Below are 27,739 nucleotides of genomic sequence, written 5' to 3'. Positions count from 1 at the left end.
TTTTATGCTGATTTCAAATATATAAGTTTTATCAAATTGTCATCAAAAGTTACGAGCCTGAGAAAATTTGCCTTATTTGGAAAATAGAGGGAAACACCCCCTAAAAGTCATGGGATCGTAACGAAAATCACACCATCGCATTCAGCGTATCAGTGAACCCTATAGAAAAAATTTCAAGGTCCAATCTACAAGAATGTGGGATTTCGTATTTTTTGCCATAAGACTAATCACGGGTGCGTGTTTATTGATTTGTTTGTTTGTTTTTTTCCCAGGGGTCATCGTATCGACCAAGTGGTCCTAGATTGTTGCAAGAGGGCTCATTCTAACGGAAATGAAAAGTTCTAGTGCCCTTTTTAAGTGACCGAAAAAATTGGAGGGCACCTAGGCCCCCTCCCACGCTCATTTGTTTCCCAAAGTCAACGGATCAAAATTTTGAGATAGCCATTTTGTTTCGCATAGTCGAAAACAATAATAACTATGTCTTTGGGGGTGACTTACCCCCCACAGTCCCTGGGGGAGGGGCTGCAAGTTACTAACTTTGACCAATGTTTACATACAGTAATGGTTATTGGGAAGTGTACCGACGTTTTCAGGGGGATTTTTTTGTTTGGGTGTGGGGTTCAGGGGAGGGGGCTATATGGGAGGATCTTTCCTCGGAGGAATATTTCATGGGGGAAGAGAAATTCAATGAAAAGGGCGCAGGATTTTCTAGCATTACTATTAAAAAAAAACAATGAAAATATAAACATGAAAAAGTTTTTTCAATTGAAAGTAAGGAGAAGCATTAAAATTTAAAACGAACAGAGATTATTACGCATATGAGGAGTTCTAAAAATACTTTAGCATAAAGAGCGAGCGATTCAGGGGTCATTCTTAAAGAATTGGGACAAAACTTAAGATTTAGTGTGAAGAGCGAGGTATTAACGAGGGGACAAACCCCCTCATATATATAATCAAAAATATAAGAATATAAAAGTTTGTTACGTAAGTTAATTCTTAAGTTACGTATATTTTTTACTAATAAAAACGTTCGTTAAAAATCAAAAGTTCTAGTTGCCTTCATAAGTAACCGAAAAATTGGAGGGCAACTAGGCCTCCTTCCCCACCCCTTATTTCTCAAAATCGTCTGATCAAAACTAAGAAAAAGCCATTTAGCCAAAAAAAGAACTAATATGCAAATTTAATTTTAATAATTTATGTACAGAGAGCCAAAATATGACATGTATTAATTCAAAAACTTTCAGAAATTAAATAAAAAAAAACAAGTTTTTTGAGATGAAAGTAAGGAGCGACATTAAAACTTAAAACGAACAAAAATTACTCCTTATATGAAAGGGGCTTTTCCTCCTCGACACCCCGCTCCTTGCGCTAAAGTTTGATTCTTTCTCGCAACTCTACTTTTTAAAACAATAAAAAACTTTAGCGTAAAGAGTGGGGTGTTGAGGAGGAAAAGCCCCTTTCATATAAGGAGTAATTTCTGTTCATTTTAAGTTTTAATGTCGCTCCTTGCTTTCATTTCAAAAAACTTGTTTTTTTTTATTTAAGTTTTTTAACAATATCGACAGTTTTTAACTTGGTTATCAAACACCAAAATATTTAATGCCTTTAGACTCAGTGTTTATGAAAAGTAACGCATTATCAAAGTAGTTTGTTCTAAGTAAAATAATAAAACTAAGATTAAGAAAATCAAATGAAAATTTTCGATTTAATTTTGAATACCAAAAACCAATATATTTAACACCTTTATGCTTAATAACTGTAAAAAATTAAATCTTTTTCAAAGCGACAACTAGATAAATACAATCACTCCTGAAAAAAAGGATAGTAGAACACAAAAAAATGTATCTATTCAGGGGGAAAATACAGTGATTCCCTGTATTCCCTTCAGAAGAAACATTTCTGATCATAATGGCTTCATATGAGCTCATGGGTACTCTTGCAATGCAAGCAAAAGTTGATGGCATATTTTTTACCGAAATTGCCCCTTATTTCTATAATTACCAAAATTTCTATAATTATAGGAACTTTCTTGTGTACTAATAACTGCACTAATTACTAATAAACAAATAAATATTTAGGATCACCATATAACGCTGATTATTTGATTGAATGTTATCAATAGTTAGGCTCTTATACTTTCGTTATTGACAAGGATTGCCATTTGCTTACCATTCATTGCTGTGAAGATTTTTTTTACTCCAACCAAATCTTATACACAAAGTGTTTGTGGAAAACTGGAAAGGGTTCACTCAGTCACAAATTAGAACTTGTATTTTCCTTATTAAGTATCAAAATCTATTGACATGCAGCCAACAATGGGCCCTGTTTCCTTATAATTACTTTATACTCCCAAATTTCCAGGGAAGGGGCATGCCCCCCCTGCCGGCGCCCATTTTAAAGGATCTGTGTACTTTAATCTCAATGTCGCTAGATTCCACGTGGAATTAGATTTTACAATCACCATAAAAGTCCATTAAATTCTCTTCAGCCTTATATTCCATTAAAATCTCACCAATGTCCATGTAGTGTGAGATTTAAAAACAACTAGATTCAGCTTTAAACGTCCATTAAAGTCTTCTCAGCTTAATGTTTCATTAAAATATCATTAAAGTCCATATGGAGTGAGACATGAGAAACACCTAGATTCACCTTTAAAAGTGCATTAAAGTCTCCTCAGCTTGAAGGTCTACTAAAATGCTATTAAAGTCCATGTTGAGTGAGACTAGACAAACGCCTAGATTCAGCTTTAAAATTCCACTAAAGTCTCCTCAGCTTTAAGTATGATCAAAATGTCATTAAAGTCCGTATGGAGTGAGACTTGACGAACACCTATATTCAGCTTTAAAAGTCCATTAAAATCTTACTAAAGCCTATGTGGAGTGAGACTTGACAAACACCTAGATTCAGCTTTAAAAGTCTATTAAAATCCCCTCAGCTTAAAGGTTCATTAAAATGTCATTACAATCCATGTGGAGTGAGACTTGACAAACACCTAGATTCAGCTTTAAAAGTCCAACTCAGTTTAAAGCTTTATTAAAATTTCATTTAAGTCCATGTGGAGTGATAGTTTACAAATACCTAGATTCAGCTTTAAAGTCTATTAAAATCTCCTCAGCTTAAAGGTTCATTAAAATGTCACTGAAGTCCATGTGGAGTGAGATTTAAAAAACACCTAGATTCAGCCTTGAAAGTCCATTAAAGTCTCCTCAGCTCAAAGGTTCATTAAAATATCATTAAAGTCCATGAGGAGTCCATCAGTTTTAAAAGTCCATTGAAGTCTCATCAGCTTTAAGGTCTTAGAGATCTATTAAAATCTCCTTAAAGTCCATGTGGAGTGAGACTTGACAACTGCCTGGAATCAGCTTTAAAAGTTTATTAAAGTCTCCTCAGCTTAAAGGTTCATTAAAATATAATTAAAGTCCATGGGGATTGAGACTTGACAAACACCTAGATTCAGCTTTTAAAGTCCATTAAAGTCTCCTCAGCTTAAAGGTTTATTAAAACTTCGTTAAAGTCCATGTGAGGTGAAACTTGACAAACACCTAGATTTGCTTTAAAGTCCATTCAAATCTCCTCAGCTTAAAGTTCCATTCAAATCTCATTAAAATCCCTGTGGAGTAAGACTTGAAAAACACCTAGATTCAGCTTTAAAAGTCGATTAAAGTCTCCTCAGGTTAAAGGTCTATTAAAACGTCATTAAGGTCCATGTGAAGTGAGACTTGACAAAAACCTAGATTCATCTTTAAAAGTCCATCAAAGTCTCTTCAGCTTAAAGGTTCATAAAAATGTCTTTAAGGTCCATGTGAGTCGTGAAAAATACCTAGATTCAGCTTTAAAAGTCCACAGAAATCTTGTCAGCCTATAGATCCTTGAAAATATCACTGAAGTCCATGCGGAGTGAGATTTTAGAAATACCTAGATTCAGCTTTAAAAATCCATTAAAGTCTCATCTGCTTAAAGGTCCATTAAGATGTCAGTTAAGTCTATTTGGAGTGAGACTTGACAAACACCTAGATTCAGCTTTTAAAGTTCATTAAAATCTCCACAACTTAAAGGTCCATGAAAATATCACTAAATTTCATGTGGAGTGAGATTTTACAAATACCTAGCTTCAGCTTTAAAAGTCTATTAAAGGCTTCTCGGCTTAAAGATCCATGAAAATCTCATTAAAGTCCATGTGAAGTGAGACTTGATACACACCTAAATTCACCTGTAAAAGTCCATTCAAACCTTATTCAAGTCCATTATTAAAGTCCATGTGAAATGAAATTTCACGATTGTTACAATTTTTATTTCATTTACTGTTGTTATTATCATGTTCGTGAACTACAGTGTTTTTTATTCTTAAATTTGTGGCATTAGCTGCTTTTAAGTAGCTGACATGCTACTTTTCTTTTACCACTAAAAGTGGCACATTTAGGTTTTTTTTTTTTTTTTTTTTTTTTTTTTTTTTTTTTTTTTTTTTTTTTTTTTTTTTTACTATATGTCGCTTCATCACGTCTATCACGAGGCTTTAAATGTCTTCTAAATCTTCAGAAAGATTAAACAGAGAAACTCTCAAGGATAATGCCCCCCCCCCATGATCATTCTAAAGTGATGTGCACCGTCGAACGAAGCTTTTGTTCAAGTACTCGATTCTTCGTAAAGATTTGTATTTGCCCGTATAAGGATCCAAATATAGAAGTTGAACTTAATTTAAATTTAGGATTGTGGAGAATATATAAAATAAGAAGCACTTTTTAGACAGGTAAATTTTATTGCATTTCATGTATCACCTCTCTCAACATGAAAAAACACTATGAAACTGTGCATTTACAATATACATATTATAATCCTTTTAGCTATCTACCCTAACAACACACAAATTGACGCAAGCTGATTATCTCTTTGGAAGGAGGGATAAGGTGGCAAAAAAAAATGGGAGAGGGAAGTGTGGGTGCTCATAAACATTCTCCTCTTGTTTTTTTCTTCAAACTATCACAAAAAATGTAATTTATTAGCTTGTCCTGTACAACATAAGAAAACAGTTCTCTCTATAAAGAAATGTTCAAACCATGCGTATGTAGTTAACACTTTAAAGATGCGAGTCCTGTCCGGGACTGAATATGGAGAATTGCTCTATTAATAAATGTTCCAACAGTTGCCTTAGTTCCAAGAACATAGCTTATATATAAATGCTCAATGACCTTGAATGACCCTTGATTATCTGGTTGGGGTTCGTACATTCTTTTTTTAATTTACTACATTTTTTTAATTGAATTGAATTAAATTTTTAATGTATTTTTTTATTGTTTGACCTATAAAGAAGCAAGATAGATGCTTTAAGCATTTTTGTACAAACCAGAACCTTTTAAAATTCAGCCAAGGAGTCGGTTTGGGCTCTTACATTTTTATTTATTTCTTCTTCTAAGTCTGGGCCTCTTAAAAAAAGAGAGAGGTCTATTGAATAAAATTTATGGAATTTAACATTTTTGTAGGTGTGCACCTGAGTGTATCAATTTTCTTCGTTTTACGTCTGCATCTGATGTTTGGGCATTTGGCGTAGCGTTATGGGAGATGTTTTCGTATGGATTTCAGCCCTGGGCTGCCTTAACAGGTCAGCAAATCCTAGAAGCAATAGACGAGCCACATTATCAACGTTTGGAACAGCCTGAGTGCTGTCCAAAAGAGCATTATTCTATTATGCTGAAATGTTGGCAACATGACGCCACCAAAAGGCCGAAGTTCTCAGACCTGTTGTCTATTCTACCTGAAGTAAGTAACAATTATATCGTTTTTTTTTTAAACTAGGTGCCAAATTATCTAACTTTTTTCTTTCCAAATCATCGAGTACGTAAACTGCCTTGTAGGCTATTAGTCCTTTCATAGTTTTATTACTAGGTTTTAAACATGTTTTGAAACTTAAGTTGAAGGTGTTAACGGAAGGTTTGGCATAACGCCCTCATGGATTAGGTTCTAGACTGATGTACATTAGTAGTCGAAGATGTTTTTCAAGTACTCTTCGCTAGCCGTACTTCAAGTACTATTTGGTAACTGAAGATGTTCTTTAATCTGTATCTAGTTATGGGATCTTAAAGAACACTCGGTCGAAACAAGCTTGCAACGCTGGATAAAACTATTTTTCAAGCACTTGGCTAGCAGTTCTTCAAGTACTTGTTTGCAACTTGGAATAATCTTTTTATTTTGTTTCTTTCTTCTCTAGAGTGGAAAAGAAGGTTAGCTTGAAATAAGTTTACAACTCCAAACAAAGCTATTTCTCAAGTAATATTGGCTATTAGCTTTTTAAGCACTATTTGGCACCCATCCTAGTCTCCCTTGTCATAAATGTATTAAGTTCTTTATTTTTTTTTTCATTTCATTTTTTTGTCAATGTTTATCTCGAAATAAATTTAACTTTAAAATTTAAATCATATCAAGCTTTAAGATTCAGAACTTTTCTAAAAATAGTCGAGACTTTGCTTCAAAGTGTTTTATATTTAAAACAATTTTTGATGTTTTTTTTTTTTTTTTAGAAGTTTGGGATATAAACAACGTTTCTTAAACTTTGACCTCTCTAGATCGTTTTTTTTTTCAGGCCCGAAAATCCCAGGGCATCAAGTTAAAAAAAAAAAAAAAAAAAAAAACTCGGAGCTATTTAAAAAAAATACTTACATACACAGTTGCTCGTTTAAAGAGAGTAGATATACGCCAAACAAGCTAATAGTTACTCTTGTCGACGTAGTATAAGGAAAAAGAAAAGTGATTTATAATATATGTATAAGATTCAAAATGTAATTAAAACACATCAATAATGTGTAGAAAGGATTTCTAAAATATAAATTATACAATTAAATTAATAGTAAAACATGTGATTCTCGCATCGTACATTTTATAGGATTTGTATTCTCCTGGGATTCGTTGAGATTCTTGCTGTGGCTTTTCTTCTAAAACAGGTTTTGTTTTGCATCATTTTAGTTTTCAATTTGGTGGTATCCTCACTGTCGCTTGTGCTCTAACTGCAGATTTATTCGTTTTCATAAACACATCCAGTCAAAATTTAGAAATACCTTCTTGTTCAGCGTATTTAAACGGTCCAGAATAGCCCTGAAAAGCTTGGCCTAACGTTGCTCGGACTCGAATCCAAGTCACCTCCTTCAAAGTATCTTTTGGCTCGAATAAATATCACCAAAGGTCACGGCAAAATTCAAAAGGTATCTTGTAATAGGTTCGAACCATATGCTTCCGTGGTAGATTTAAAGATCCAGAACCTAATAAACAAGAATGGTGACGTCGTTCGCCCTATCGTATATAACCCAAATTTAATGCATTAAATAGATAATTTACGTATCTTTTCCAAAAAAATTGGTTTCTAGTTTTTTGCTTCTTGATAATCTCTCAGGGTAGCCATCATAGCTACAGCCCATAACAAAGTCTAGGGGCCGTTTTCACCCTAATCTTCTATCTCACAGAGCATAGAGAATCCCTGTTCTAAGATGATAGATCGTGAACAATTTGAATCTTCATTCTTGAATTCGTAAACTCGACCTAGACCTAGAACATTTGACATAAGAAAAAAGTATTACAATAAAGATAAATTGAAGGGTCAGGCATGCCATTAAATCTAATATTTTCTGGCTAAGGTAACCCAGAGGGAAGTCTCCCTGGGTCAGTCCATATGGGGTAGCCGGTAGATACGAGGTGGCTGAACCCAATCTCGTTGCAGTAATTCGATAGCTTTTCGTAATTCGTTGAATCCGAATCAAAGATTTTCAATACACATTTGTGAAATGCTGTGTATATCTTGGCTAGTGTGATTGTTTTGTTGTTTATTTTTCTTTTTCCATGTGTTTTCCAGTGTTGCATTTTTATGTTTCTAGTGGGTAATAAAAACAATTATTGTTACTACGACTATAAAACTTTTTCTTTTCAGTTGTTAATAAAGTAATTGTACTTACTGAACCAAGATTAGCTTTTTTATATGTCAAATCAATTTCTTATTTGCTTTTTTATATTTCATGTGTTATATTATTTTATGTTTTTAGTGGATAATAAAAACAATTATTGTTATTACTTCTATTAAACTTGTTCTTTTCAGTTATTAATGAAGTAAGTTGTACTTACTGAACCAGAGTTGGCTTTATTTTATGTCAAATCATTTGGAATTTATTTCTATATATTTCTTATATTATTTTTTTTATGTTTATTGTATTTTTTATAATTTTTTTAATATATCTTATTCAAAATTGCAGAATTTATTTCTTATTTTAGTGCAAACCAGAACAAGTTCAAGCTGTAGGCGATTTTCAAGAAGAGCCTGGAAGAACGAGACGAGATCAGTTAATTTATAAAACAGGGGACGTTATTACAGTCCTAGATAAGCGACCTTTGGCGGATGTTCACAATTGCTGGAAAGGGGTGTTGAACAATGGGAAAGCGGGTCTTTTCAACCCAGCATATACTGTCACATACATTGGAACAAATCTACCATCAATAAAATCTAGCAGTTTCTCAAGGGGAGGTAAGTCTTTTGGACTATTAGGCATCTTTTGTCAAATCAATGTTTGCAGATCACCTGCTGAAACTTGCCACCTTAGATCGATTTGTTCAGTCCTTGGGGTATTTGGCTCTCAAATTGTATTCGGATCTCAACATACTTAGAATTTTCTGTATTTGTCTCACACCATAGTTAGAAGTTTCTGGTTTTAAAAAATTCACCTTAGATGTTTTTTTATTTCTCTGTATAAACTTGTAAACTTAACACACCAGATTGATTGGTCCAACCCTTGGGTATTTAGCTCCCAACATTCTTAGAATTTTCTAGTTTTGTTTCTCTAAATTCTGTTTTGTGTTGTAGAAATTGTTTCTCTTGTAAACTCAACATGCCAGATTGATTGTTTCAACCTTTGGGTATTTGGCTGTCAAACCATATTTGGCTCCCATCATACTTAGAATTTTTTGAGTTTTTGCTACCAACATGCTGGGAAGTTTCCAGTTTTGGAAAAAAATCGTCTTAGGAATTGGTTTTCTCTTGTAGAAATTGCTCTATGTTGTTGTTCTTCTTATCGGTTTAGTATGCATTTCTTCTGTATGTTTTTGGATGCTTTAAGGCCCCTTCCTTGTGTACAAATCTTGTTGCAAAAAACTGTCGAAATTATTTCGCGCAGACTTCTCATTTTTCGCTCTCCTGAAAAAATTACGTCATGCAACAATGCTTTTTGAGCAACTATAGCTGAACAGAACTATTGACGTAAAGTATATCTGTTTCAAGTTGCCATGAATGGATAAACCATATTAAAAAATTTAGTGTTGTAAGTCTAGTTTGGTGGAATCTGGTGGGTTTAGTTTGGTGGGATTGCTTCAGTCAATCAGTAGGTTTATTGACAAAACAAAAAATAAATCTCACGTAAATAAAAACAACTCAATCCATTCCTAGAGGCCGAGAACTACAATTGTTGTTTTGTGAAAATTATTGTAAATAACCTCCGAGATGATACTGGCAAAGAATACGTCATTTTCATACAATCCAACAGTGAACAACGACATGGCTCAATAGTGAACAAAACTCTAAAAAACGGAATTTTGATACTAAAAGATACATCAAAAGAATTGAATTTTCATGCTGATTTTAAATATACAAGTTTCATCAAATTTAGTCTTTTTCATCAAAAGTTAAGAGCATGAGAAAATTTAGTGTATTTTGGAAAATAGAGGGAAATACCCCCTAAAAGTCATAGAATCTGAACGAAAATCACACCATCGCATTCAGCGTATTGGAGAACCCGACCGGAAAATTTCCAAGCCCCTATCTACAAAAATGTGTAACTTCGTATTTTTGGCCAGGCGTGTTTTTATGACACTTGGTATTAACCAAGTGACATATAGCGATCGCAAATTCTGTCGGTCTGTCTGTTGGTCCCGGTTTTGCTACTTTAGGCACTTCCAGGTAAGCTAGGAATATGAAATTTGGCAGCCGTATCAGGGACTGGACCAGATTAAATTGGAAATATCGTTTTCGCGATCTGGGGGGGGGGGTGGGGGGTGGTTAATTCGGGAAAAATTAGAAAAATGAAGTATTTTTAACTTACGAACGCGTGATGGGATCTTAATGAAATTGGAAGGATATCGTGTTTCAGAGCTTTTATTTTAAATCCCGACCAGATCCAGTAACATTGGGGGGAGCTGGGGATGGGCCCGAAATCTTGGAAAACGCTTAGAATGGAGGGATCGGGATGAAACTTGGTGGTAAAAATAAGCAGAGGTCCTAGATACTTGATTGACATAACCAGAATGGATCTGCCCTGTTTGGGAGAGTTGATGGGTGGGGGGGGGGTTTAATTCAGAAAATTAGAAAAAATTAGGGATTTTTAACTTACGAAGGAGTGAAAGGATATTAATGAAATTTGAAGTTTGGAAGAATACCCTGTCTCAGAGCTTTTATTTAAAATCCCGACTGGATCCGGTGATATTGGGGGGAATTGAGGGGGGACCTAAAATCTCGGAAAACACTTGGAATTGAGGGATCGGGATGAAACTTGGTGGGAAAAATAAGCACAAGTCCTAGATACGTGATTGACACAACTGGAACGGATCCGCTCTCTTAGGGGGAGTTAGAGGGGAGGGTTAATTCTGAAAAATTAGAAAAAATGAGGCATTTTTAACTTACGAAGGAGTGATTGATATTAATGAAATTTGATTGTTGGAAGGATGTAGTGTCTCAAAGCTCTTATTTTAAATCCCGACCTGATCCGGTGAAGAGGAAGTTAGGGGGGGACTTAAAATCTTGGAAAACGCTTAGAGTGGATGAATCGGAATGAAACTTCATGCGAAAAATAAGCATAAGTTCTAGATGTGGGATTGACATAACTGGAACGGATCTGCTGTCTTTGGGGTGGGGGGAGGTTTAATTCTAAAAAATTAGAAAAAATGAGTTATTTTTGACTTACGAAAGAGTGATTGTATCTTAATGAAATGTCATATTTAGAAGGACCTCGAAACTCAGATCTCTTATTTTAAATTCCGACCGGATCCAGTGTCATTAGGGGGGGGGGGATCGGAAATCTTAGAAAATCCTCAAAGTGGAGAGATCAGGATGAAACTTGGTGGAAAGAATAAGCACAAGTCCAAGATAGGTGACTGACATAACTGGACCCGCTCTCTTTGGTGGAGTTGGGGGGGGGGGTAATTTGGAAAAATTAGAAAAAATGAGGTATTTGTAATTTACGAACGGGTGATCAGATCTTCATGAAATTTGAAATTTAGAAGAATCTTGAATTCTCATTTTAAATCTCGACAAGATCCGGTGACATTGAAGGGAGTTGGAGGGGAAAACCGGAATTCTTGGAAAACTTGAAAATCGAAAACATTCGTTGATAGTTAAAAATTCTAGTTGCCTTTTTAAGTAATCAAAAGTTGGAGGGCAACTAGGCCTCCTCCCCCACACCTTGTTTCTCAAAATCGTCTGATCAAAACTAAGAGAAAGCCATCTAGCCAAAAAAAGAATTGATATGCCAATTTCATTTTAATAATCTATGTGCGGAGAGCCAAAATCAAACATGCGTTAATTCAAAAACGTTCAGAAATTAAATAAAAAAAACTAGTTTCTTAACTGAAAGTAAGGAGCGACATTAAAACTTAAAACGGACAGAAATTACTCCGTGTATGAAAGGGGCTGTTCCCTTCCCAACGCTCCGCTCTTTACGCTAAAGTTTTTTACTGTTTAATAAAGTAGAATTGAGAGAAAGAGTCAAATTTAAATCAAGTAGTTGTGGGCATCAAGCCATATGACTAATTGTAGAAAATCCAAAAGCTCCGCTTAAGTGAGAGGCAAATCTGACATAAGCCTTATTAGGATTGTGTAAATATGATATCAGTTCATTTGTTAAGGGGGTGATTAAGTGAACTGATGGAACTCGAAAATCCCATGTTAAATTGAAAATTTATATTTAAAAAGTACTCAAGTATTCATTGGCGGAAGATGCCGCTTTTAATATCAGGTCATAGCTTCTTGAAGATGCTACAAAATGTTTGAAAGGATTTTGTTCTATTTCCTCTAATTGCTTAGAAATCTTAGAAAATGTCTAGGTCTTTTTCACAAGTGTACTCTATGAAGGATATTGCTTTTGGAACAAAATTGGTACTATCATGTGCAGAAGACAATAACCTATAAGATGACTGGAACCATTTTTTGATGTATTTTCCTGTTTTCTAACAGTCCCCAAGAATATTTTCAGCTACCTGAAATTTTTACAAGTCGGTTGCCATAAAGAATCGTTTCAGATCGCCGATAATAACCCCTAGAGACGAAAATGACAAGCTGGAATAATCAGCTGCTTGTTAATAGTGTGAAATTTTCATAAATTATTTCAATGCAATGAAGAAACATAGAAATGAGAAATAGTCAGGAGCCTTCAGGAAAGTTATGCACACAAAGCCGAAATCATGGGGAAAATTAAATCAAAGCGAGGTATGGAACTGCGAAACTGCGAGAAATTTGGGGATAGGCTAGTGGATAAAGAACCGAAAAGAGTCTAAGGCGGACTATTGCATGGAAGTTGGAAAGAATGGACTGGTCAACCCCAAACGAGGCCACGACTACTTTTACCAAGTACAATCAGTCAGCTTGAATGTGCTCAGCTATATACTTGCTTTTTCATGATTTTTACCCAGAAAGACTTCTACATTGAAAAGATAGACCGCAATCCAGGCTTTTGGACCGAAAAGATTTTTCCCAAGCTGAAAGGATTCTTCATTGATGCTTTGATCCCAAAGTTCCACAGGGGGTTCCAATACAAGAGCCGTACTTATAAGATTAATCGTCTAGTACCGGTAACAGGAAAATTCATTTTCCTTACATTCTATCCTTCTCTGTAGTTACATACTTAATTGTATTGTCATTTGAAATAAAATACCTTTGTTTATATTGCTTGTCCTCCAACTTTATCAAACAGTTCGTAGTAACGAACTGTAGTAAAGAGCAACCCGGCTCAATAGTAACCGAAACTCTAAAAAATGGAATTTTGGTACCAATAGCTACATCAAAAGAATCGCATTTTAATGCTGATTTTAAATATATTAAATAAAAAAACAAGTTTTTTCAACTGAAAGTAAGGAGCGACATTAAAACTTAAAACGAACAGAAAATACTTCGTATATAAAAGGGGCTGCTTCTTCATCAACGCCCCGCTCTTTACGCTAAAGTTTGACTCTTTCTCCCAACTCTTCTTTTTAAAACAGTAAAAAACTTTAGCGTAAAGAGCGGGGCGTTGATGAGGAAGCAGCCCCTTTTATATACGAAGTAATTTGTGTCCGTTTTAAGTTTTAATGTCGCTCCTTACTTTCAGTTGAAAAAACTTGTTTTTTTATTTAATTTCTGAATGTTTTTGAATAAATGCATGTTTTGATTTTGGCTCTCCGCAGAGTAATAATTGAAACAAAATTTGAATTTTTTTTTTTTTTTTGCTGAATGGCTTACTCATAATTTTGATCGAATGATTTTGGGAAAAAAGAGCGGGGGAGGAAGCCTAGTTGCCCTCCAATTTTTTGGTTAATAAAAAAAGGCAACTAGAAATTTAATTTATTACGAATGGTTTTATAAGTAAAAGATATACGTAACTTATAAACTAGCTTACGTGAAGAATTTTTTATTCTCATATTTTTATTACACATATGAGAGGGTTCACCCCGTCGTCAGTACCTCTCTCTTTACACTAAATCTTAAATTTTGGCCCAATTAATTAAGAATGACCCCTGAATCACAAAAGCCGTAGAATAAATAGTTGACATTACTAAAAATACTTTAGCGTAAAGAGCGAGGTATTAGGAGGAGGTGAGCCCCTCATATGGGTAATAATTTCTGTTCGTTTTAAGTTTTGATGCTGCTCCTTACTTCCAGCTGAAAAAAAACTTTTTCATATATATTTTTTCATTGTTTTTTTTTTTAATAATGTTAGTAAATCCTGCGCTCCCTTCATGGAAATTTTCTTCCCCCATGACCAAGTCCTCGATGGAAAGTTCCCCCAGTATATCCCCCTCTTTTCGACCCCTCTCCCCGACCAAAAAATTCTCCTGAAAACACCTGTACACTTCCCAATAACCATTACTATATGTAAGCACTGGTCAAAGTTTTTAACTTGTAACCCCTCCCACGGAGACTATGGAGGAGTAAGTCGTCTCCAAAGACATAGTTATAAGGTTTTTCGACTACGTTGAATAAAATGGCTATGTCAGAATTTTGATCCGTTGACTTCGGGAAAATAATTAGCGTGGGAGGGGGCCTAGGTGCCCTCCAATTTTTTTGGTCGCTTAAAAAGGGCACTAGAACTTTTTATTTCCGTTTGAATGAGCCCTCTCGCAACATTCTAGGACAATTTGGTGGATACGATCACCCCTGGAAAAAAAACAAAACAAAAAAAAACAAATAAACACGCATCCGTGATCTGCCTAAAAGTCATAGAACACCACTGTAGAAATTTCAAGCTCCTATCTGCAAAAATGTGGAATTTTGTATTTTTTGTCAGAAGGCAGATCACAGATGCGTGTTTTTTTTTTTTTTTTTTTTTTTTTTCAGGGGTGATCGTATCAACCCAGTGGCCCTAGAATGCTGCAAAAGGGCTCATTCTAACGGAAATGAAAAGTTCTAGTGCCTTTTTTAAGTGACCAAAATCTCGGAGGGCACCTAGGCCCCCGTCCCACGCTAATTATTTTTCCAAAGTAACCGGATCAAAATTCTGAGATAGCCATTTTATTCAGCGTAGTCGGAAATCCTTATAACTAAATCCTTATAAGTGTACAGACGTCTTCAGGGGCGTTTTCATTTGGTCTGGGGCAGGGTTGAGAAGAGAGGGATATGCTGGGGAAACTTTTCATGGAGGAAGAAAATTTCCATGAAGGGAGCGCAGGATTTCCTACTATTATTAAAAAAAAAACAATGAAAAAATAAATATGACAAAGTTTTTTCAACTGAAAGTGAGGAGCAGCATTAAAACTTAAAAGGAACAGAAATTATTACGCATATGAGGGGCTCACCTCCTCCTAATACCTCGCTCTCTACACTAAAGTATTTTTAGAATTTCAACTATTTATTCTACGGCTTTTGTAATTCAGGGGTCATTCTTAAGAAATCGGGACAAAATTTAAGCTCTAGTGTGAAGAGGGAGGTACTGTTGAGGGGGTGAGCCCCCCTCATATATGTAATAAAAATGTGAGAATACAGAAGTTCCTTACGTAAGCTAATTTGTAAGTTACGTATGTCTTTAACTAGTAAAATTTATTTTTACTAATAATTTTACTAATAAAAAAATTCGTAAGAAATTAAAAGTTCTAGTTGCCTTTTCAGGTAACCAAATAATCGGAGAGCAACTATACCTCCTTCCCCGCTCCTATTTTTTTCTCAAAATCGTTTGATCAAAACTATGAGAAACCCATTTAGCCAAAAAAATAAATACCCAAATTTCGTTTTAATTATTCATCTGTGGAGGGCATAAATCAAAACATGCATTGATTAAAAAACGTTAAGAAATTAAATTAAATAAAAACAAGTGTTTTTAACTGAAAGTAAGGAGTGACATTAAAACATAAAACGAACAGAAATTAGTTCATATATGAAAGCGGCTGTCTCCTCATCAATGCCCCGGTCTTCACGCTAAAGTCTGACTCTTCCTCTTAACTCTATTTTTTAAAACAGTAAAAAACTTCAGCGTAAAGAGCGGGGCGTTCATGAGGAAGCAGTCCCTTTCATATGCGAAGTAATTTCTGTTCGTCTTAAGTTTTAATGTCACTCCTTACTTTCAGTTTTATTTTTTTTTTAATTTAATTTGTAAGAAAACTTTGGTTTTCTAAGAATCCTCGAAGAAAGCTTTCAACTAAGTTCGCTGTTTAGTTTCGAATTAATGAAATGAGGTATTTTAAATAGCCTATCCCTAGGAAATAAAGTGGAAAAAACAATAAATTTTAAAATGCATTCTATGCATGCCGTCACAGTTGCATATACATGGGCATTTTGTACTTGAGAATGATAGTGCTCTTTTGCTCATTTTCTAATCTCCCTTGGTCGGTAACCAAGCTTTGCAAGACACTGTCAAATATATTATTATTTCTCGGCTGAAGCATCTCACCAAAGGAAGCTGTCAATCAAAACCTTTGACAAGACTTGATAATTGGTGCTATTTGAAGTTTTGACAATCGACGATCTCTAGAGAATTAAAAGACAGAAGGGTAACCTTACTTCAATTCTGAAGCTCGATGTTTTCAAGTTCACTTAATCACGGCCTTAATAGATAAGTCTATCTATCATCTGTCCATGCGAGAAGACGTGGTAATTTACGGCCAGTGAACCAAAATTATTATGATTACACTTTAGTTACTCTAGCCGTTCATTACACTTAACAGTAGATCTGCTCTAGCTCGTTTAAACTAAACGTGGCTTTAGATGTTTTTTTTTTAGCCCTGTTTTTTTTTACGTAGCCGTATGGAACATGACGGTTTTATAACCCTATTGATTGTTCTATTGCTTAGCGTTCAGATCGAGATACAATGGCTGTTACAATGTCTTGAAGGTAATGGGCTTGAAGGGCAGTGATGGGCTTCGAGGTAAACAAGATGGAATTTAATGGAGAGGACTAGAAAGGACAGTAATCAAACAGTTCGTGGTAACGAACTGTAGTAAGGAGAGACCCGGCTCAATAGTAACCAAAACTCTAAAAAATGGAATTTTGATATCAATAGATGCATCAAAAGAATCGCATTTTAATGCTGATTTTAAATATATAAGTTTAGTCAAGTTTAGTCTTACCCAACAATAGTTACGAGCCTGAGAAACTTTGCCTTATTTTAGAAAATAGGGGGAAAACAACCCCTAAAAGTCATAGAATCTTAACAAAAGTCACACCATCAGATTCAGCGTATCAGAGAACCCTATTGTAGAAGTTTCAAGCTCCTATCTACAAAAATGTGGAATTCTGTATTTTTTTTTGCCAGAAGGCAGATCACAGGTGCGTGTTTTTTTTTTTTTTTTTTTTTTTTTTTTTTTTTTTTTTTTTTTTTTTTTTTTCAGGGGTGATAGTACTGACCCAGTGGTCCTAGAATCTTGCGAGTGGGCTCATTCGAACGGAAATGAAAAGTTTTAGTGCCCTTTTTAAGTAACCAAAAAAATTGGAGGGCACCTAGGCCCCCTCCCACGCTGATTATTTTCCCAAAATCACCAAATCAAAATTCTGAGTTAGCCATTTTATTCAACGTAGTAAAAAAACCTTATAACTATGTCTTTAGGGAAGACTTACTCCCCCACAGTCCCCGTGGGAGGGGCCACAAGTTACAGACTTTGACCAGTGCTTACATATAGTAATGGTTATTTGGAAGTGGACAGACGTTTTCAGGGGGATTTTTAGGTTGGGGAGGGTTGATAAGAGGGGGATATGTTGGGGGAACTGTCCTTGGAGGAATTTTTCATGGGGGAGGAAAATTTTTCATGAAGGGAGCGCAGGATCTTCTAGCATTATTAAAAAAAAAAACAATGAAAAAATAAATATGAAAAAGTTTTTCAACTGAAAGTAAGGAGAAGCATTAAAACTTAAAGCAAACAGAAATTATTACGCATAAGGTGGCCTCACTTCCTCCTAATACCCCGCTCTTTACGCTAAAGTATTTTTATTAATTTCAACAATTTATTCTACGGCTTTTGTGATTCAGGGGTCTTTCTTAAGGAATTGGGACAAAATTTAAGCTTTAGGGTAAAGAACGAGGTACTGACGAGGGGTGAACCCCTTCATATACGGAATAAAAATATGAGAATACAGAAGTTCGTTACGTAAGCTAATTAGTAAGTTACGTATATCTTTTACTAATAAAAACATTCGTAAAAAATTAAAGTTCTAGTTGCCTTTTTAAGTAACCAAAAATTTTGAGTAACCAAAAAACTGGAGGGCAACTAGGCCTCCTCCCCCGCTCCTTTTTTCTCCAAATCATTCGATGAAAACTATGAGAAAGCCATTTAGCCAGAAAAATAAATATGCAAATTTCGTTTTGATTATTCATCTGCGGAGAGCCAAAATCAAAACATGCATTAATTCAAAATCTTTCAGGAACTAATGAAAAAAAACTAGTTTTTTTAACGGAAAGTAAGGAGCGACATTAAAACTTAAAACGAACAGAAATTACTTCGTATATGAAAGGGGCTGTTTCCTCATCAACGCCCCTCTCTTTACGCTAAAGTTTTTTACTGTTTTAAAAAGTAGAGTTAAGAGAAAGAGTCAGACTTTAGCGTAAAGAGGGGGGCGTTGATGAGGAAGCAGCCCCTTTCATATACGAAGTAATTTCTGTTCATTTTAAGTTTTAATGTCGCTCCTTACTTTCCGTTAAAAAAACTTGTTTTTTTTATTTAATAGTGAAAAGTGACCAACCTTCTGAGATCTTTTTCGAGAGTTCTTCTCCTTCTGAGAAGAACTGCTTTTGTCAAATGGAAAGATTTAGTCACACCTTTTTTTTTCTTTATTTACTGGTCTATTTACTGCATAGCAACTTAACCTTTACCGTTTTATAACAAGTAAAAATAATTTTAAAAATGTATACTGTCATGAAATTTGAGTTTGAAACGGAAGGGACCCCTAAAAAAGGAAAAAAAATCTTGTTACATCCGTCCTTCCATTATTTTTACCTAATGTTTTGAATCGGTTTGAATCTGACGCACTATGTTGATTTGACTGCCATAATTAAAATAAAAATATTGGCTGATTTATTTATATATTCAGTCATTACTTATTTTAGATGGTAAGAATGCATACTCATCAAGACGACGCCTAAGACCAGAAATGATCAGCTGTCCTCAAGGAGATTTGAAACATACCGGGCATGTTGGTCTTGATGGAGCCTATTTCGGAGATGTATCTTTTCTTGCCGACAAGGTGAATTTTCCCATTTTTACTGTTGTCTTTTCTTCTTTAAAATAAGCGGTATTTTGTTGTCCTGTTCGATTTATTATAGTCTCAATCTGATTGCTCGATTTCTCGCTGCTTGGTTTATGTGCCTTGTCATATTTATGTTCGATTTATTTCCTCAGGTGGTGAAATCGTTGTTATTTTTGACAACAAGAGCTGCTTTAAGCAGCAAGAGCTGTTGCTGTTTTGAACGGTAGTCTTTAGCAACAGTTGCAGTTTTTGAGCAGTAGTCTCTAGCAACCGTAAAGGTACCGCCTATTGTATTTGGAATGAGTGTTGAATGGGGAATCGATCGGTATTAGTCTTAGGTTATTATATTTCGTTACCATATTATGCTATAAATTATAAATATTATGTTTCAAATAATATTATAACTTTCACATGGGCGAATTTTCAGCATTTGGTTTGGGGAGGGGGGAGGTGTGATATACCATCTGGCGGAAAGATGGGTTTCCCCCTCCCCCCACCTTGGAAAACTTGTGAGAATACAAGCTTTAACTTATTTTTAAGCTGTCTCAAATCTTATTTGGGAAATTACTTCATAATATATATGAAAGACTGTACAAAGCCTAGGCCATTTTTACGTTATTGCAATGTGGATTAAACTAGGATAACAACAGAAAAAAGCCCTGGTTTTCATTGAAAAACACAAATGACGCAATTGGTATCCATTATTTTATAATGGATACCGAACACCTAACAGTAAAATTAAAGGTGATGTGGTCCTGCCTTAAGTCTTCAATAACATATTTTTCTTCTAGCAGTAACAAAGAAAAGTTACCATTTAGCAAAGACACTACTCGGTTGATTTCAAAAACAATACATAATAAACAATATGTACAAACACATCAAACAAACATAAAATTAATTTGACAATCCTGCCTTCCGTACCCGTCCGGTAGTGGAGACTCACCGGTAGATTCTCAGCGCCCCGGCATGCATGGCGCATATATATTTTTGTACACTTATCTTACCCTATCAAACTTGAAATAAAACTAGTGCTGTCGTAATTTTTGCCGTATCGACTTTAATTTAATAAAATTTAATTTAAAATGTACTTTTTAACCTTGTCCAATTTTTCATTTTGACAAAATAAATGAACCTCGTAACCCGTAGACTAGTTTCTCACCAATTATCATTTTTAGGTTTACTTGATAAAGTAGAATATTTTCCAAATTATTGGGGGAGGGCAATTACCTCCCTTGTCCCCTCCAATAAATGACGCCTATGACCCTTGAGTATATTATAAAGAAATATTGCACCAACACTGCTGAATTTTCTAATATACAAATTAATACGCACAAGCTGAGATTTCACTTCCTGTTTTGGAGTTTTAGGCTGATTTTGCTACTCTAGCTACTCTAACAAATTATAATTTAGCTCTATATCCCTATAGATGCTAATGCTAGATTAAAATATTCAGTTAGGTTTCTTCTCGTTTTCATTACTTTACATAAGGGGACTGTAGTATAACTAGTAGTATTGTATAGTATGTATTATATAAATATAACTAGCTGAATCACGTGCTTGGTTTTTATGCGCGTTCATTAGTCAAGTCACTTAATGAGTCTACTAAAAAATGTCAAACCTTGATACGGACAAGTAATCCCTTCTCTCCGAAAGAAAAACAAAACAATGAGAACAGCCTTTGCATTGGTTGTGGATCAAATTGTTTTGTATTGGTTATGGATATTGTTTTTAAATGTAAATAAAGGACACAACTTTACATAAAATAATTGAAAAAAAAAAATGAGAAGAGCCTTTGCATTGGTTGTGAATCAAATTGTTTTGTATTGGTTATGGATATTGTTTTTAAATGTAAATAAAGGACACAACTTTACATAAGAATAATTGAAAAAAAAAAATGAGAAGAGCCTTTGCATTGGTTGTGAATCGTATTGTTTTGCATTGATTGTGTATATTTTTTTTAATGCAAAAAGTGGATACAAGTTTATAAAACAATGAGAACAGCTTTTACGTTGGTTGTGGATCATTCTGTTTTGCATTGTTTGTGGATATTTTTTTTTAAATGTCAATAGTGGACACAACTTTACATAAAAAACGACGAAAAAAAAAAACAATTAGAAAAGCCTTTGCATTGGTTGTGGATATTTTTTTTTTAATGTCAATAGTGGACACAACTTAACATAAAAAACAATGAGAACAGCCTTTGCATTGGTTGTGGATCATATTGTTTTGTATTGGTTGTGTTTTCTTTTTTTTTTTTTTTTTTTTTTTTTTTTTTTTCAATGTAAATACTGGACACAACTTTGGGTAAATATACTTTTATAAATATAAAGTGGAAAAAAAAATATGTAACGGTTGAAGAATAATGTCTTTCCAACCAGAAAATACCACCCTGAATGATAAGAGTTTAATATAAGAATACATATTTTTTATTTTACTATTGTTTATATTATAATTATTGTATTTGTTTATTTTATGCTGTTTGGAAATTATTTTTTAAATAGGTGATGAATAAAAAAAAACCTTTACTTGGGGAATGAAGGGATTTGCCGCCAAAGATGTATTTGAAAGCCTTACTCGGAACATTTGTGATTTAAAACTTTACTTTTTGTGTCTATCAACCTCCTCCTCGAGGAGAAAATCGTCCTTTCAGGGAAGAATTGTCGTCTCAGGGAAAAATGCCAAAGGTCGTTCTTTTTATAGGGTAAAACAAAAAGCACGTCATCCCCAGAATGGGGTGGGAAGTGGTTTTAAGCAAGGATCTTTAGGAAATCGGAACTTCTTAGGAGGGTGTAAAGAGAGATGCTTTGAATAGATTGCATTGGAGGAGGAGCCTATGCAGATGGCCTTAGGCTGCTTTGTGCTGCAGTAAGTTGTTATTAGCTGTGATACTTCTCACGGAAAAATCCTCTCATACAGCCCCCGCCCCTGTAAGGATAAGACCTACTTGCTCCTATCGTATGATTTTCTGCATGATATTAAGTCTTGAAAATTGGCATATATTTTTGATTAACGTAATTCTTACTTTCAATTAGGTTTCTCTTCGTCACATTCAAAGTACCAAGGACAGTGAAGATGAAATCTGACTGATTTGATTGGTTAAGGGGAACTTACACAATAATCTATTTCTCAAAAAATTGAAAAAATAGGAATCCCAAAATGTCACGGTATGGTGTTATCGAGATTTTGATAATAGCGAATGCCAAATTAAAAAAAAAAAAAATATGGTTGATAAATCGGTAAAAAATAAACTAATTCTTATGACACTAAGAAGTTCGAGAAGGTGTGTCTTTGCTTTGATGGTTCATCAACATATTTTCAATGTTTATTTGAATTTTTGCAGACGAACAGCATTGCAAAAATTTAACTAATTTTTTTTTATTTGTCTCCGTGGCTCAACGTGACAACACTGACGAAAATGTAATAATGCTCTAAAAACTTCTTATTTTTAAAACAACCAAAAGATGAAACTTAGACAATTATGGTTTTGAGGATGTGTACACCTAAGATAGGCCAGGAGGGGGGAGGGGGCAAAAAATGTTTGATTTCGATGACATTTCAACTTTAAGATTCTTTTATTTATTTATAAATTTTATTATGTAGTATATTTATGCATGTGATTCGATTAACATTGATCGTTGTTTAAAATTCTCTCGCTCTGTTTAGTACAATCAATTACCAAAGCAAGTTGTCACCCCCTACAAGCCTCAAGATGATGATCCATCGCTATCGCCATCTATAAGTTTAAAAACATCAACATTACCTCGTGAAGGAAAAATATCGACATTGCCTCGTGAAACAAAGACGCAGCCATCATCAAGAATCTGTGAAAAGGCGCCATTACTTGCGAAATTAGTGGAAGGGGGAAAAATTGGACCGGCAGCTGGTATTTATTTTAGTTATTTATTTTTGGGTGCAGTGTTGCAAACTAGAAAACTTGCTTAGCTGTAATTTGAAAGAACAACAACTGCAGAAAGGCTGAATTTCGGTTTTAATTTTCTTTTCTTTTTATATTCTTGTTATTGCAAGAGAGAAAAAAATCAATTATCTACGCATTAATTCTGCTCAAAAATAATTTCTGAGACTATAATGGCTAAGCATAAAAAATGAGAAAACGTAGGGGAACGAAGAAAAACGAGGCAAATGTAGGAAAAAAAGAGAAAAATGTGGGTTAAAACCTATATATATATATATATATATATATATATATATATATATATATATATATATATATATATATATATATATATATATATATATCATAACACCCTGTTAAGAATGCACAATTGAGAATAAATATAGATAAAAGTCCACAGGACAATCAAGGACGTATCCTGGGGGTTAGGGGGTTTCACCTCCCCCCTGAAATGTTCGTTCGACTCGTAGAAGCGTTACAAAAATGAATATAAACAAATTTTTTATGTATTTTTTGAGTTTTTGTGTAAACCCTGCCCCCGGGAAAAATCCTATTGTAAACCCCTCCCCCTCCAAAAAGAAATCACGAAAAGGGCCCAAGACAATATAAAGAGACAACCCTTGAGAAATAAAAACTAAAATAGAATAAGTCCTTTCTTTATTAACGGTGAAATTCAACTGAAGGCGGTTGAGCCGAGGTATCGATCGAAATATTTACATTTTTTCTCTTTGTTCATTTTCTGTGGTTTATCCCGTATTTTGTTTTCTCTTTTAATTTGCTAGATGTTTGCCAGAGAAATTGCCTACGGATTGTTTTGAATACCACACTGACTGACCGCTTCTCGAGCAGCCGGCTGCACGAAAAGTGCGGTTCAATCCCGCTTTCTTGGTTTATAATGAGAGAGAGGTTGAGATGGCTAGGGTGCGATCTGTGGATGAAGGATGACAGTTTGCTAGAGATTGTCCTTTTTTGCCAACGAAAATCGGGTCATCCCCGGTTCGGGTCGGTGAATGTTGTAAAGAAATATTTAACAGAAGTGGGAATTTTCTGGGATGGTGTAAAGGGTGAGGCTTGGAATAGATTGAGATCGAAAAGGAGCTTGCGTGGCTGTCTTGGCTTCACTCGGCTTGGTGCTGCGATGAGTTGTTTGTAGCAGTAGTAGTAGTAATTTCATTTCTTGTTTTAAAAACTGCTAAATATGAGCATTAGAGAATATTGATGTTCTTGTGGTAAATTATGCTTCTATGTTTTATTTAAGCAATAAAAATTGCGAACTTTATACTAATCTGTTAAAATTTGTGTTCTTACTAAAAGTCAAAGTTTTTGTATCCAGCTTATTATTTTGTTAAAGTGTGCAGTTAAAAAAAGAAAATTACGCGATGATTATAAATGGTTAGAAGTTAGGCTATAATGCAGACCATATTCTTGTTTTTAAAATGTACAGATATTGGGAGGTGTGTGGCCGCTCCTTACCAAAATTAGTAAATTTAGGTACCACATATGCTGAGAGCTTGTCTAAAACTTCCTTCCTCCAACTTAAACGGGCTAGTGAGTAACGTAATCGAGGCTAGAAATTTTCACACAGACCAAAAATTGAATTTTAGTATGAACTGAAATTGAGTAGACTATGAGCCCGTTATTAAGTGAACTCAAAACATGTAAACACTAAATAAGTCAACTCGCCTTTTTTGAGAGCCAGAGCGACGCAAATTAATCAAACAGTTCGTGGTAACGAACTGCAGTAAGGAGCGACCCGGCTCAATAGTAAGCGAGTCTAAAAAACGAAATTTTGATGCTTAAAGATACATCAAAAGAATTGGATTTTCATGCTGATTTTAGATATATAATTTTCATCAAATTTAGTCTTTGTCATCAAAAGTTACGAGCCTGAGAAAATTTGCCTTATTTTGGAAAATAGGGGGAAACACCCCCTAAAAGTCATAGAATCTTAACGAAAATCATACCATCGCATTCAGCGTATCAGAGAACCATATAGTGAAAATTTCAAGCTCCTATCTACAAAAATGTGGAATTTCGTATTTTTTGCCTGAAGACAGATCACGGGTGCGTGTTTATTTTTTTTTTTTATTTTTTTTTTCCCCAGGGCTCATCGTATCGACCAAGTGGTCCTAGAATATCGCGAGAGGGCTCATTCTAACGGAAATTAAAAGTTCTAGTGCCCTTTTTAAGTGACAAAAAAACTGGAGGGCACCTAGGCCCCCTCCCACGCTCATTTTTTCTCAGAGTCAACGGATCAAAATTTGAGATAGCTATTTTGTTCCGCATAGTCAAATACCATAATAACTATGTCTTCGGTGATGACTTACTCCCCCACAGTCCCTGGGGGAGGGGTTGGAAGTTACAAACTTTGTCCAGTGTTTACATATTGTAATGGTTATTGGGAAGTGTACAGACGTTTTCAGGGGATTTTTTTGGTTTGGGTTTGGGGTATGTGGGAGGATCTTTCCTTGGAGGAATATATCATGGGGGAAGAGAAATTCAATGAAAAGGGCGCAGGATTTTCTAGCATTACTGTAAAAAGAAAAACAATGAAAAAATAAACATGAAATTTTTTTTCAGTTGAAAGTAAGGAGTAGCATTAAAAATTAAAACGAACAGCGATTATTACGCATATGAGGGGTTCTAAAAATACTTTAGCATAAAGAGGGAGGTATTTAGGAGGAGATAAATACCTTGCTCTTTATGCTAAAGTATTTTTAGTAATTGCAACTACTTATTCTACGGCCTTTCTGAGTCAGGGGTCATTCTTAAAGAACTGGGACAAAACTTAAGATTTAGTGTAAAGAGCGAGGTATTAACGAGGGGACAACCCCCCCCCCCATATACATAATAAAAATATAAGAATATAAAAGTTTGCCCCCCCCCCCCCCCCATACACATAATAGAAATATAAGAATATAAAAGTTTGTTACGTAAGTTAATTTTCAAGTTATGCATATTTTTTACTAATAAAAACGTTCGTTAAAAATTCAAAGTTCTAGTTGCCTTTTTAAGTAACCGAAAAATTGGAGGGCAACTAGGCCTCCTTCCCCACCCCTTATTTCTCAAAATCGTCTGATCAAAACTAAGATAAAGCCATTTAGCCAAAAAAATAATTAATAGGCAAATTTCATTTTAATAATTTATGTGCGGAGAGCCAAAATCAACCATGCATTAATTAAAAAACGTTCAGAAATTAAATTAAAAAAAACTAGTTTTTTTAACTGAAAGTAAGGAGCAACATTAAAGTTTGACTCTTTGCCACAATTCTACTTTTTAAAACAATTAATAACTTTAGCGTAGGGGCTGCGGAGGGGACTACCCATTTTATATACGGAGTAATTTCTGTTTGTTTTAAGTTTTAATGTTGCTCTTTACTTTCAGTTAAAAAAAAACTATTTTTTTTTTTTTAATTTAATCAGTAAAAAGATGGATAGAGGCAGTTTTAACCATATTAACAATCTACTAACTTTTAATATCACCATCTGGTATCGTGAATTTATCAATGCAAAGGCGAGGTAGTTTTAGATTCAAAGCCTTGGAAAATCAATTACATTTAAAGTGAGGCTGAAACCAATTTGTATACCGAAAAAAAGGGCATTTTAAGAAGGACAATTAAAAAAAAGTGAATAATGTTTTGTTAAGGTTTTTGTTTTTAAATTTGATTTTACTGGGTATTACTAGATGGCATCCATGATTGTTATTGTTTTCAGAGATGAACTAAAACAATAGAGGACAAGTACAAAATGGATTATATACTCTACTATTCAACAACACTAATATATTGATTCTTTTGGCTCTTTGATCTTTCCTAAGTAAAGCAAAATAAAAAAAAATTAAATAATATTTTGTTAAGGATTTTAATTTTTAAATTTCGTTTTACTAGGTATACTAGATGGCATCCATATTTGTTCTTATATTCAGAAATGACCTCGCGTTTCATCGCTCGTCAGTTTCTCATATTCTAAATTTGGTATGTCATAAAAAAAGTCCAGTAGTCTTGAGTTCTTGTGGACAAGCAGGGTATTCTAAGAAACTGCTTTTCCCAATCATTGATTAAACCTGACCCTGCGACTAACTACGGGTTTGAAGAACGATATCGAAGCAAATTGAATGCGCTCTTAGGGTGTCACGTTGTAATTCAACGTTAGCTTCGAATATCCTGTACACTTGAATTTCCATTTCGGAGGTGAAAAATACAATTTCAAATAATTTAATGCTGGAAAATTCCACTAAGACCATGATTACTCTGATTCTGATTCATTGTCTAGTCACGATAATTAGCCAAAGATTGGGAAAGGACCTAAAGGAAAAGGTCATAGGAAATTGTACCTCCTTTTTTCTTTTATTATTTTTACTTTTTTCTGATGAAGAGCAGAGTTAAAAAAACACTTACTTTACCCGTGAAGTCGGTAGGTCAGAGAGGGAAATATTATGCCAGATTTCTGTCATGCTCAGCATTAAGGATGCAAAGAATTTTCTTATATGTAAATTTTCTTCCTTTTTTTCATGAATTAGTTATATCTGTCGTGATTTGAAAGCAGAAGCCTTATTCTCTGTGAATTATATATATATATATATATATATATATATATATATATATATATATATATATATATATATATATATATATATATATATATATATATATATATATATATATATATATATATATAAACGAAAGTAAAACAGTTCAAAATAGGGATGATACCTTTTTATTGACAGTGAAATATAAAATTATTTAACTGGATATTTCGAACACATATACAGTGTTCATCATCAGCAGTAAAACTAAAAGACATGAATAAAAATAAACAGAATTTATACCTAATAAACTAATTACATATAGTTTATTGCTCTTATTTTTTTCAATGCAACAGCCGAGGCAAATCTCCTTGACCTTTTCGGTTCCGGTTCATTAGATTTAACTGACGTATTACGTGGACAG

At 34.3% G+C, this 27,739-nt stretch overlaps 1 protein-coding gene across 1 annotated transcript in view; it reads left to right on the top strand.

Annotated features, from left to right (window-relative positions):
* The window catches only part of LOC136030483 (activated Cdc42 kinase-like), a gene marked incomplete in the record, with an annotated part of 105,846 nt that overhangs the window by 41,302 nt on the left and 36,805 nt on the right, over window positions 1-27,739 (top strand). Inside the window, 4 exon segments of the mRNA XM_065709501.1 lie at window positions 5,478-5,754; window positions 8,248-8,497; window positions 18,739-18,875; window positions 22,542-22,761. Coding sequence (XP_065565573.1) covers window positions 5,478-5,754; window positions 8,248-8,497; window positions 18,739-18,875; window positions 22,542-22,761 — 884 coding nt within the window.

Source organism: Artemia franciscana, chromosome 8 (genome assembly GCF_032884065.1).
Source record: "Artemia franciscana chromosome 8, ASM3288406v1, whole genome shotgun sequence".
Lineage (NCBI taxonomy): Eukaryota > Metazoa > Arthropoda > Branchiopoda > Anostraca > Artemiidae > Artemia > Artemia franciscana.
The sequence above is the reverse complement of the archived record's forward strand: the minus strand, read 5'-3'. Positions and strand labels throughout refer to the sequence as shown.